This window comes from Sminthopsis crassicaudata, chromosome 1 (assembly GCF_048593235.1).
Source record: "Sminthopsis crassicaudata isolate SCR6 chromosome 1, ASM4859323v1, whole genome shotgun sequence".
In the NCBI taxonomy this organism is placed as follows: Eukaryota; Metazoa; Chordata; class Mammalia; order Dasyuromorphia; family Dasyuridae; genus Sminthopsis; species Sminthopsis crassicaudata.
Window position 1 is genome coordinate 492,331,593 of NC_133617.1, and position 12,372 is coordinate 492,343,964.

The 12,372-nt window shown below is 34.7% G+C and overlaps 1 protein-coding gene across 3 annotated transcripts in view; it reads right to left on the reverse strand.

The window, feature by feature from the left end:
- Window positions 1-12,372, reverse strand: part of RORB (RAR related orphan receptor B) — a 253,415-nt gene that overhangs the window by 30,955 nt on the left and 210,088 nt on the right. For all 3 annotated transcript variants that reach the window (XM_074281418.1, XM_074281419.1, XM_074281420.1), the window contains one exon: window positions 11,941-12,342. In XM_074281418.1, coding sequence (XP_074137519.1) covers window positions 11,941-12,342 — 402 coding nt within the window. The remainder of the gene's footprint in view (window positions 1-11,940; window positions 12,343-12,372) is intronic.

Below are 12,372 nucleotides of genomic sequence, written 5' to 3' on the forward strand. Positions count from 1 at the left end.
CAGCTTCAATTAACATGATTAATGAATTTTTAATTTGCCACTTACCCTTAGGATCTAGAAAGAGTAGCTGACTGCTCAGTTCAGCTTATACCCAAAGTGGAGTTCCTTTAGGGGATTCACTTTGAATTAATGCCAGAGTACCTCCAGAGATTTGCTTAGAGCTCAAGCTAAGTATTTTCATTAGGTTTTTTTCAGGATATCACTATCTACCTGAATCCAGGCTCTTAAAATTGTTTCTACAACAACAAAACAATTAAGTTATAGGCTAAAAAAATTCCAGATGTTCATTTGATCTGATACCAAACTCTCTCCAATAAAACAAAACAAAACAAAACAAAACAAAAGCAAAAGAATAATCCAATAGTTTTGGTTGTCATTTCTTTCCTTCTTTCAGTTGACTAGTTTTCAGTAGACAAAGTCTGAGGATTCAGGCTATATCTGTAAAATGGGGACAATAACAGTATTTACCTCTTACTGTTGCTGTGAGGATCAAATGACATAATTGTAGAGTGCTAACCACAGTGCCTGGTACATAGTAAATGACATATAAATGTTAGCTATTATTTTTTTCTACCATTGCCACTACCATCATCATTATTTCTAAGTTTTCTTGTAAGATGTGCTTTTTCTAAGATGAAACTATTAACACTGTTCAAATAAAAAACAGATATCTACCACTGTTACATTTCCGAAGAAAACATAATTATCATAGGATGATAGATATATAATTGAAAGGGACTATATAGACAATTTCTAGGCCAAGTTTCTCATTTTACATATGAAGAAACTGAAGCTCAGAGATTATAAACAACAATAGGCCATGGGCTATCTATCCCAGTATTGTTCTGATAGTATTTACTACAAAGGGATATTTTGTGGGAGGGTAATATGCCTTTACTGATGCTACATTCAAAAGCATAGATATAAATTGCAGAAAAAACTCAAAAGAAAGTAGAAAAAAATAAAATAAAAAGGATATTGTGGTGAACTATTTAGAAGCATGAGATTATATCCAAGATCTGGGACAATCTAAGTAATTTCCCTTTTGGATAGGGGATATGTGCACAATAATGCTGCATCTGTTGTAGCCAAAAAGGAGCAATATTCCTCCTCTAAGATCCATCCTCCTCTCCTTCCTCCTCTTACACACCTGTGACAGATATCTTCCTCCAGGTTTAGGATAGTCTTACTTCCTTGCAGGTCTGAAAATTGAACTCTCCCCTCCCAAAATGAAAGAAATTGGATCATTTTAGGGAAGTTGGAGGGAGTTCAAGGAGTGGAGGGAGCAGTAAACTTAAGTCAGAAAGATCTGATTTAAAATTCAGCTTCATACACTCTCTAGCTGAGTGACTTTGGGCAAGACACTGTTTTCTCAGTTTCCTCATCTATAAACTAAGCTGGAGAAGGAAATGGCAAACCATGCCAGTATCTTTGCCAAAAAAATCCCAAATAGGGTCATGAAGAGTTACACATGACTGAACAACAAACAAAAGGAATTCAGAAACTGTAACAGAGGGATAAAATGCATTTCCTAAGGTCACACAGGTAGTTAATGACAGAGTCAGAATTTGAACATAGGTACTCCAAATTCAAACTCTTGTATTCTTTCTATTGTAAATTATCCTTCTTACCTGGCATAGATATTAGTCATAATATTCCTTGAGTTTTATAAGAGAAAGGTGTCCTCTGAATAGCACATTATTATTAATAGGATTTAAAAAAATAAAACCATAATAAGCACGTGGGATAGTAGCAATTATGATAAAAATAAAAGGGCACTCAAAAGTAGTAAAAACTAAGCCCAATATAAATAAAAATATAGATGAGATCAATGTTAATCAGCAAGTTTAGGAAAGAGCATTTTTTTTTCAGTGTTTGGAACTTCAAGTAAGAGTTATTTTGAGTTGGAGAATAAAATTGTGAAATAGAATAGAGAGATCAAATGAGCAATTCAAATGTTCAAAAGGGTGACATGGGAAAGTAAAGAAAAAGTCCAAGCAATACAAAACAAATTGGATATTTAATCTGTTTCCCTCTTTGTATTTTAAAGAGTGAAAGACAGTTTTGGACTAAAACAATTTTGTGTGAATGTGTGTGTGTGTGTGTGTGTGTATATATATATGTATACACACATATGCATGCATATACACAAGACTGAAAATTGTAGATCCCTGTCTTGAAAATACTTCTACAACAAGAAAGAAATGCCTTTTATAAGGAATATGTTAATATTTGAAGTCAATTTTCAGAAGAAATTGTCTTTTTAAAAAAACAATAAGAAAAGTTTAATACATTTTAAAGATTAAGGAAAAGGAAGGAATACAGTTATGAGGAAAAAGGAGCAAGAAAAAAGAGAAGAGAAGAAAAAAAAATGGCTTTTTGTTAACTTTTCTTATCAAAGTCTTTGGGCAAATCATTTCACCTCTTAGTATCTTACTTTCTCTGGATCTGCCCAACAGCCTAGGGAAGGATTTAGCTGCAGGAATATTTTATAAAGAACTATTCTAATGGTTGGCAAGTTCAGATGGAGGGGGAAACCATGAGAATTTCTCTTCATCTTGATTCAGGATACTCTTTGTTTTGATTCTTGGGAAAAATTTCTATAGAGTTACTTGGGATGAGAGCATGGCTTACACTTTTAAAAACACAAGGAAAATCTTCCTATAAAGACCAGAATCCTTTAAAATCTACTCTTACTCCACTAAAAACAACAAAATAATAGGGGAAAAACATCTCACAACCAAATTACACAAAGGACAATTAGTGAGTTTTGACTTTGGACACAAATGGTCAAAGCCTAATTATGGGATTTGCCTATGGCCATCATTAATAATGATTTTTACTACTTGGATTTTGTTTGACATGTCAATTGACTGGATAATTTAAATAGATGTCAATCCCCTTATGGAGATTTATTCAATGGACTTCTGACATCCATTTCAGAGGGCATTCTTTGGAGGCCATTTTTATATTTTCAAGTGATTAAACCAACTAATTAAAAACAGTAACTTGATTACCTTCAATTATGTTAGTATGTTTAGATGATTGAAAAAGAAAACAAATATATTATCAATGAGAATGGTCCTGTGTCAAGGCAGAAAAATGGAATTTGGACTGATCTTTTAAGTAATCCAATCCAAAGTTTCTTTATCTAAGGTCTGTAATTTTTTTCTTAAAGTTGACAACTATTGGGGGCAGCTAGGTGGCAAAGTGGATAGAGCACCAGCCTTGAATTCAGGAGGACCTGAGTTCAAATCTGATCTCAGACACTTAACACTTCCTAGCTATATGACCCTGGGCAAGTTACTTAACCCGAGCCTCAGGGGAAAAAAAAAAAGTTGATAACTATATTTTAATGAAATTGGTTTACTTGTAATTCCAGTGTTGTTGTTTTTGTTCTTCTTCTTCTTCTTCTTCTTCTTCTTCTTCTTCTTCTTCTTCTTCTTCTTCTTCTTCTTCTTCTTCTTCTTCTTCTTCTTCTTCTTCTTCTTCTTCTTCTTCTTCTTTCTTCTTCTTCTTCTTCTTCTTCTTTCTTCTTCTTCTTCTTCTTCTTCTTCTTCTTCTTCTTTCTTCTTTTCTTCTTCTTCTTCTTTCTTCTTCTTCTTCTTCTTCTTCTTCTTCTTCTTCTTCTTCTTTCTTCTTTTCTTCTTCTTCTTCTTTCTTCTTCTTCTTCTTCTTCTTCTTCTTCTTCTTCTTCTTCTTCTTCTTCTTCTTCTTCTTCTTCTTCTTCTTCTTCTTCTTCCTTCTTTTCTTTCTTTCTTTCTTTCTTCTTTCTTCTTTTTGTAAAGCAATTGGGATTAAGTGACTTGGCCAGTACATAAACAAGGAAATGTTAAATATCTGAGGTCAAATTTGAAATCTGGTCCTCCTGACTTCAGGATTGGTCTATTTACTGTGCTATCTAGTTGCCTCATGTTTTTTTTTTTTTTTTTTAATTAATAACAACAACAACAACAACAACAACAACAACAACAACAACATTATTTTAAGAAAGAGTTCCTAGGCCTTCCTGATGTAGATTCACTACAAAGAAGGTTAAGAAACTCTAATCTAGTTTAATCCACTTATTTGACAGAGTGGACTTTTCTTATTCCAAAATTCTTTACTGTTCCCTCAAAAAAAAAAAAAAAAAAAAAAAAAAAAAAGAATCGAGAACTAAATAATGGCTTTCTAAATTACTCTTTAGCTAGGATACAGATTTGAACAATAGTTATTTTTCCCTTACCAGAGTAGTTACAATGCCATATTAAAGCAAACATATAGGTTTAGTCTTCTGGAAAGAGATAACCTATGTAAAATGTTTTGTAAGGAAGCTGAATGGCAAGCTTCAGATACTTGCTATGTGTGTGAACCTGGTAAGTCATTTAGCCTCCTTCAGGCTATTTTCTCATCTATAAAAGAGGATAATAACAGCACATACCTCCCAGAGTTGTCATAATGTGAAGTGATCTCTGTTAAGTGTTTTGTAAACCACAAAGCATTATATGAATTCTAGTTATTGTTCTTAATAAACCATAAAAACTATTTAATAATAGTCATGATGATGGCAACTGACTTTTATATAGCTATTTTAAGTTTGTAAAATATTTTACATACTTTGTCTCAATTAAAGTTTACTACACCACTGTAAGGTAGGTGCTTTTATCACCCCTATTTTATAGTTGAAAAAATTGCAGCTCAAACATTTGCTTATGCTAGCAAACCATAGCTAGTAAGCCTCAGAGTAAGGATTTATTCTCTGTAAGTCCAGTATTCTATTTACTCTGCAGAGAAGTGAACTCTCCATAATATGCTTGTTAATCTTTCTAGTACTTTCCTGCATTATCATGTCAGTACTGAATTAATTTACTTTAGTAAGTGGCAGTACTAATTGATCTCATAATGGCAAGGGTCTTTATATGGATCATTGATATTCCTCTGTTCTGAAGTTCTACATGAATGAAACATCATTTATTGTGTACCATGTGCCAAACACCGTGCTAAATATTGGAGACACAGAAACAAAAATGAAAATTGTTCTTGCCTTCAAGGAGTTTATGTTTGACTGAAGGAGACAACATAAATGGGGGAGTGGAGGCCAGTGAATTGTTTCTTGCAAATCTATCTACACTATTACTACCAAACAATTCAAAGCTCTCACCCTACTGGTAGCAGGTCACTAATGTGATTTCATGAATGAAGGAGTTATTATGATAGTAGTATAAGTGCTGTAGGATTCCTGAAAATTATTAAATGCCTAGGATCTGACATCTTTAAGGTCTGGCCTAATTTCCCTGGCTATTGAAAGTGGGAGCTGCCTGGTGGGAGCTGTTTCTGTAGTCACCACATATTCATCACTTCCCTGCTTCATCTTACTTAGCTACAGGCAGAAACTGATGAAATTTCCTTTTCTTCTCCCTTGATGCAAAATCTTTCATATCTAACAGGACTATTTTTTTTCAGTTGTGTTAAAAAGGAAAATTCTAATCTGTAAGGAGCCCCTAATAATTTCTTTATGTTGTCATTGATAAGTGTTTAGTATTTCCTCAGGTAGACTTTGAATTGGGGTCAAAAATCAATTTGATCCTCTGTCTCCAGAGTAACTTCACTTGAAGCAGATCAGTTTTACACAATTTCTGCCCTAAATAATGTTTTAAAAATTCTTTAGAACATTTGTTTAATCTGGTAAATCCCAGGGTGTAAGGGAAATTCATTACCTTATTTTAACACCATTTAACACACACACACATATAAATATATATACACACATATTTACATAATTTCATTTCTTATAAGAAATTACCAGGATCACCATTATATTGCAGTAGCACTCTTTCTATTGCTATTGCTCAAACAAGGTCCCAAATCAGGACATTTTCATGGATTGTTCCCCCCATGACTAGAAAGATCTCTGCTTCCTGGATTCCTGCAAGTCTCAGCTAAAACCCCATCTTCTACAGGAAGCCTTTCTTGATCCTCTTGAATTCTAGTGACTTCCATCTACTGTTTATTTCCAAATTACTCTGTATATAGATTGCACATAATTGTTTATCTGCTCTTTCCCCAATAGATTGTCAGTTCCTTAAAAGCTCCTTAAGGCTGTCTTTGCCAGTATTTGTATCCTCAGTGTTTAGCACAGTGCCTGGCACATTGTAGGCGCTTATTGAATCTTTGTTGACTGAATACTACTAGTTGAGGTTAATGACATTGATAATGAAGAAATATTATTTTGAAATGCCTGGGGCTTGTGCTGGCCCCCTTAGAGAGAATTCTTTCATCAGGTATGTTCCCTTTAGGGCATGGCACAACAAAGGAAGTTGAATTGCCCTCTTCCCTAACTAGCTAAGAGGTATTCTCCAATTTATTATCCCCTGAAAAAACCTTTGGTAGATCCCATTTAATTTGAGCCCTGCTCCCATCTTTATTAAGAGCTAATAGATAATAACAAGAAAATCTGGCCCTTTTTAAGTATAAATTTTGAATGCATAGTTATCTTTCAACAATGTATTAATAAAAGCAAATATCACTGGCTATCTTAAACTGGATAGAACTTGGAATTCTAAGGAAAAGGGATTTTCAACATTTTAAAAAATGTATGTTTTTTTTAAAAAATGAAAAGACAGAGTAATAATATTTTCAAAACTCCTTTATCTTTTATAAACAAAAGTAGTGCATCATTGAAAACAAATTTGTTGGCCAAGATCTTCCCTATTGCAATCTCCTGGAGCTATTCAGGGAAGAAATTTTTTTTTAAATGAAGTTTATTTACATTTAAAAATGATCAGAATTCTGTGTTCAGTAAATACACACACACACATGCACACACAGAGTAAAACATAGAGGTAGCATGTATGGTGGCTTTAGAGTTAAATGATTTAGTGATCAAATTTGGCTTCTTAGGCTTATTACTTCTGTGATTTTGGGCAAGTTAGTCTTCCTGGTGTCCTTATTTAGAAAATGAAAGGGTTAGACTGGAAACTGCTTGAAATCTTTTCCAGCTTTAGATTTATAATGCTATAAGGAGACAGATAATGACTTATGTTTATACAATACTTTAAAATTAAGAGGGCATAGATATTATTAAAGGAGTGATGTTTATTAGTAGACATCTGCAAGAAAGAGAGTTAAGGCTAGACTATCCAGATTCAGGTCACATGTTGGAACAAGCTGTCAAAGCTAATCAGACAACTTGACCTTTTGGTTTTACTGAATTGTCTGGTGGTTTAATGAACTTACTGGGTTATTGTGCAGTTGTATAGATAGAAGCTCAATTATCTTTTATACTGGATGAAATGCCTTCATTCAGAAACCTTCTCCATTCTTGTTCAGTCATTTTTCAGTTGTGTCAGACTCTTTGTGACCCCATTTGGGGTGTTTTTGGTAAAGATACTAAAGTGATTTGCTATTTCCTTCTCCAGTTTATTTTATAGATGAGAAAACTGAGGCAAACAGTGTTAAATGACTTGCTCAGAGTCACAAAGCTAGTAAGTATCTGAAACTGAATCCTGACTCCAGTAGGGATACTCTGCTATGATCCCATTGTAATTGTAAATCCCTGGGCTGGCCATGTTTCTGTCTTAGTGCAGGATGTAATCTCTTTTCTTTATTCTCATGCTTCCTCTCTTCTCTACTGTCTTTTAAGTCTTAAGTAGTTTTCCACTTTCATATATCTCACTTCTGTCTATTAGAGGATCTCCCTTTTAAGGCTCAATTTGGATGCCAACTCTTTTCATGAGACCTACTATGACCTCTTTTTTTCCCTTCTTCATCCTAGAGTTGAAAGTGATCTCTTCCTCCTCAGGTTTCTCGTTGCACTTTGTCTGAACCCCTCTTTTGCACTTATCTCATTCTGCCTTCTACTATAGCTATTTGCTAGCTGTCTTTTATCTTTTTAGGTATATAATTCTTCACTGCAGAACTTGATGTATACCTATCTTTATCGCTCTAGTGCCTAGCACAGAGCAATTATAGGTAGAAGTGCTAATAAACATTTACAGTATTACAATAAGCTTGATAACAAGACAAGAGGTTTGCTTTCTATTTTCTGTTTTTTCTTCCCCAAAATTTATATGAACAGTTTCTCCAATGAATTGCAATTTTGGCTTCACTTTCTACTTGACTCTTTGACCTAAGGTATACCCATTTTACAGAAAAGGAAACTGAGATTCAGAGTAATTCAAGAATTTATCTAAAGTCACTGTGGTAACAGTCAAACCAAGGTCATTTGTTTCCAAGGCCAAGTGCTTTTTTGCTAAACCATACTGTTTTTGAATTTTCCCCTCCTAGCTATCTTATACTCCCTAATTCAACCACAGGCAGTCTCCATACTTTTTGCTATACATGTATCACACCCAATATGTCAGCTCAATTTCACATTTTAAGTAAGCTCAGTTGACAGCTCCAGGATAAGTGCTATTTTATAGACCTTGTTTGCCCTTCTTAATTTTATCCCTCCTTTGAGTCAATACTACAAGTCACTAGGTTACAATTTCTGAAAGGATTAGTTTTTTAAGGGGTTTGGATGTTGACACATCACTACTTTCATTTCTTCCATAAATAAATCTCTCTGGGAGGTGTGCAGGATATTCTTGTTCACTCTCTAGGCACATCTTTTAGAAAGATACCTGTTCTTCTGAGAATTCTTATTCTCAGCAAAATTCTTCAGTACTTACCTAACTTTCCATATTATCTAGATAACTGACAATGAGATCACTTTGGAATTTCTGGTAAATCTGTGTTTTGACTTTTAAAAGAAATTTTAAGTTATTATCTATATTGAAAGAGACAGTCTTTCTAATGAAGGATGGATTGGAAAATTATTAAAAAGCAATACTGTTGTTATGCTTTCAAATTTACTAAATATTAAAACAATGACATGTTTCCTTTGTTTATAACCTTGGAACACAGAGGAAACAAAGGAGTCCCTTTGAAGATCAAAAGTTTAATTAGCAAGATTCTTTGTTATAGTCTGGCATGACATGATAAGGCATGGAATATTATATAGTATGGTAAATGAAAAATCCTATACTATAATATAGAGTTAATATGCTTAAAATTTGGCTTTATTCAGATTCATTTTTTGCCTTTTAAATCCCTTCCCCCGGCCTTCTCTTTTGGACAGGTAGCTAATCTGATACAAGAGTATATAGACACACTATTAACCAAGTACATAATAAGATAGGCAGACATAACTATAATGTAAGCACTTGTGACATCTGGCACCTTGGAGAGCGCCACGGGATACTCAACGCAGTAAACTTGTTAAAAAAAAAAAGGAGAGCTTAATGTTCATACCAAGGGTCTTTTTAAAATTTAAAGCTAGATTATACATGAAACTAGGAAGATTGTTGATGCATTTCTTTCATTTGATCAGGATTATTAGTAAGAAATGAGCCTCTCAGAAGGTAGCTGTTGATCAGATAGGAGTTCATGTTCCCACTAGATGGCGATGCAGTTCTACAGAAGGACATATTTACAAAGAGGGGTGGTGGAGTAGGTGGGTAGAGTCACATAGAGTTTGTGAGAGGTCAGGGGTGGGACTGTTGAATTGCACTCCACCTTCTCTGATAAGAAAAACTTTGAATTTTAGTTCAGATGGGGAGAATTTTAAGGGCTCCATATGCCTTTAAATAAATCCGTTAAAAGCTGGTTTCATTTTGACTGCTAGAGTCTGTGATAGAAATCCAGGGTGCTACTAGAACTGAGAAAGAGTGAATTCTGTGGTTCCTGATATCCTAGGAGAATTTTCTCCTGAGAGAATAGGGCTAGAGGAAAGGCTATCCACAAAAACTTCTTTAAGTAGCATCTTAACACATTTTCCAAATAACCAAGTTTTTAGCTATAATGTAAGAATGAAGGAAAATCAATACTTATCTTCTGCTTAGGGGAAGAATTTTTTCATGTGAGGGAAAGGACTATTGTTGTGGTCTACCTGGAAGGGTTTCCCAAAATCCAATATTATTTATTAATTTTATTTATTTGTCAAATACCAATTCTGAGCAGTGCACCAAATGCTGAAATGAAATACCAAGACAAAGTACAAGAAGTATCTTCTTTCAAACAGCTTACATTCTACCAAATGTATTGCTCATCTACCACATAAAGGGATCAAAGTTTTAAAAGCTTTACCTTCTAAATAGTTTCATAGTTGTGAATATTAATTAATGTAGGTTTGTATCCTATGATTCTTATATACAGTGAAACTTACTGTTTCTGTGAGACAGAATTAAATATTTAAATTTCATATTTATATACCTCTTCTACCATAGCCAGATGGTGGGAGGAGGGACAGAAGAGGGGGTGGATATGTATAACACACCAGTCAGTAGTAGGTCATGGCAGCAAGGACCAAGTGTCTCTGTATGTGTGAGGGAGCACATACACTGAAAGATCTGGGATAGTTACCAAGTGTTCAAAGCCTATAGAATTGAAACTATGCTTAGACTTCCCCTGGAGTCCTATTTATAGGACTAGCCCTAGGCAGAAGCAGAGTAGGTGGTAGCCTACATGTTGTGATTTAAAGGCCCTAAAAGGTTCCAGTGACCAAAAATATCTCTCCCTCAAGCTGTCCATGGTTCCTGAAATTCCCATATGAACCACACCTTTGGAGTAAAGTGCAAAAAAGACCACTGTTAAAATCAAATACTTATCTAGATGGGGTCACATATTAAACCACAATCTTTCACTGAAGTTTGTTTCAATTACTTTATGAGGTTAGCTATTTCATCACTTGGCTGGGTTTCCATGAAATGGAACAAAGAATAGCTATTTTGATGAAGGGGGTCATGGAGAACGGAGATCATGGAAATCAAGAAATTCAGAGATTGGGGTCTGGGAACAGTACAATATAGGGAGGGTTTTGTTGCTATGGGAAATGGGTACCAAAACTAGGCAACCTCTTCACCTATTTAATAATATGATCTATTATAGGGGCTACTTGAATAACTCCTTTCTGACAGATTCTATCTTCTGCCATTATACCTGATAGCTTTCTAAAATGACCTAAATTATACTAGCTAGCATTTATATATAGCACTTACTATGTGCCAGGCACTGTGAAAACTAAAGCAAACAGAGATGAAATAATTTGCCCAGGGTCATACAGCTAGTAAGTATTTGAGGCTGGATTTGAACTTGTCTTTTTTATACCAGATCTGGTGCTCTTATCTTCTGAGCTAGGTAGCTGCCCACATAATTGCTAGTAACTCAGAATAGAACTATGTCAATTATCAAACTATGTTTTAATAAAACAAAACAAAACAAAACAAAACAAAATAAAACTCTTCCTCAGAGTCTAGCACAGAACGTTAAATGATTAGAATATTAAATGTGCAAAGGACCAAAAAGGCAATTAGTGTAAATCTAGCATTTAACAGATAATACCACAACCCAAAGTTTACTTGCCCAAGATTGCTAGACTGATTATAGACCCCAAGTCTATAGGAATTGCTCTTCTCATGATGTTAGCTACTATTAGAACTACTTAGATATTTTACTTAGAACTGCCAGTAAGTAGCATCCGGTGGCATCTTCAAGCCAAGTACAGTTTTATTTTTTGTCTTTGTGTGGCCAGCATATAAGGCAGTGTCTGTCATATATTAGGTGTTTAATAAATATTTGTTGGATTTACTTGCTTGACAAACTTCCTCTCATTATATATACATCATTTATCCTCCAAAGAGTCATACCACTGTAAAAAAAAAAAAAAAAAAAAAAAAAAAAAAAAAAAAAAAGCAACTCTCTTAATCTGTAACATTTCCCCATTTCTTTTCTTTCTTGATAAAATAATCATTTTGGGAGTTGGGGATAATGAAAAGATTTATTGAAATAAGAGTAGAAGCCCTGCTTGATTCAACTTAAGTGATCCAAAAGAGACTTAGGGAAATGTTCACATTGGAAATGGCTGACTATTTTTAGGTTGAACTTTTAGAAAGTGTTTGAAAAGATGAACAGTTCACTTACCTATTTCAGTCATGGTTATCCCTGGTGCTAATTGCCCATTGTTGAAAGAGCTATAGGTAAACAAGTTGGGTACAGAAGTGAGGTCATAGATAGGTTCTTGCTTTATCTGTTTGATTCCAGTCATATCCAGTCCTGACTGATCTGGGGATGGCTGGCCTGAATCCACATTATAATAACCCTCAGACTTTGGCAAGTCAATGACATGCCCATTGGAATAGGTGCCACCTGTTTCGTTGTTCAGGTTGTTCAGGCCATTGCTGATGCTACTGCTGTAGACCCTGGCAAGGGCCTCTGCCTCCCCATTCTGCTGTTGCCGCTGTTCCTGAAGCCGTTGCTGGTGCTTCTGCACTTCCGCATATAGGCTATCCCTTTGCTTCTTGGACATCCTCCCAAATTTGACAGCTGAGTTGGGGGGAAAAGCAGAAAACAAGA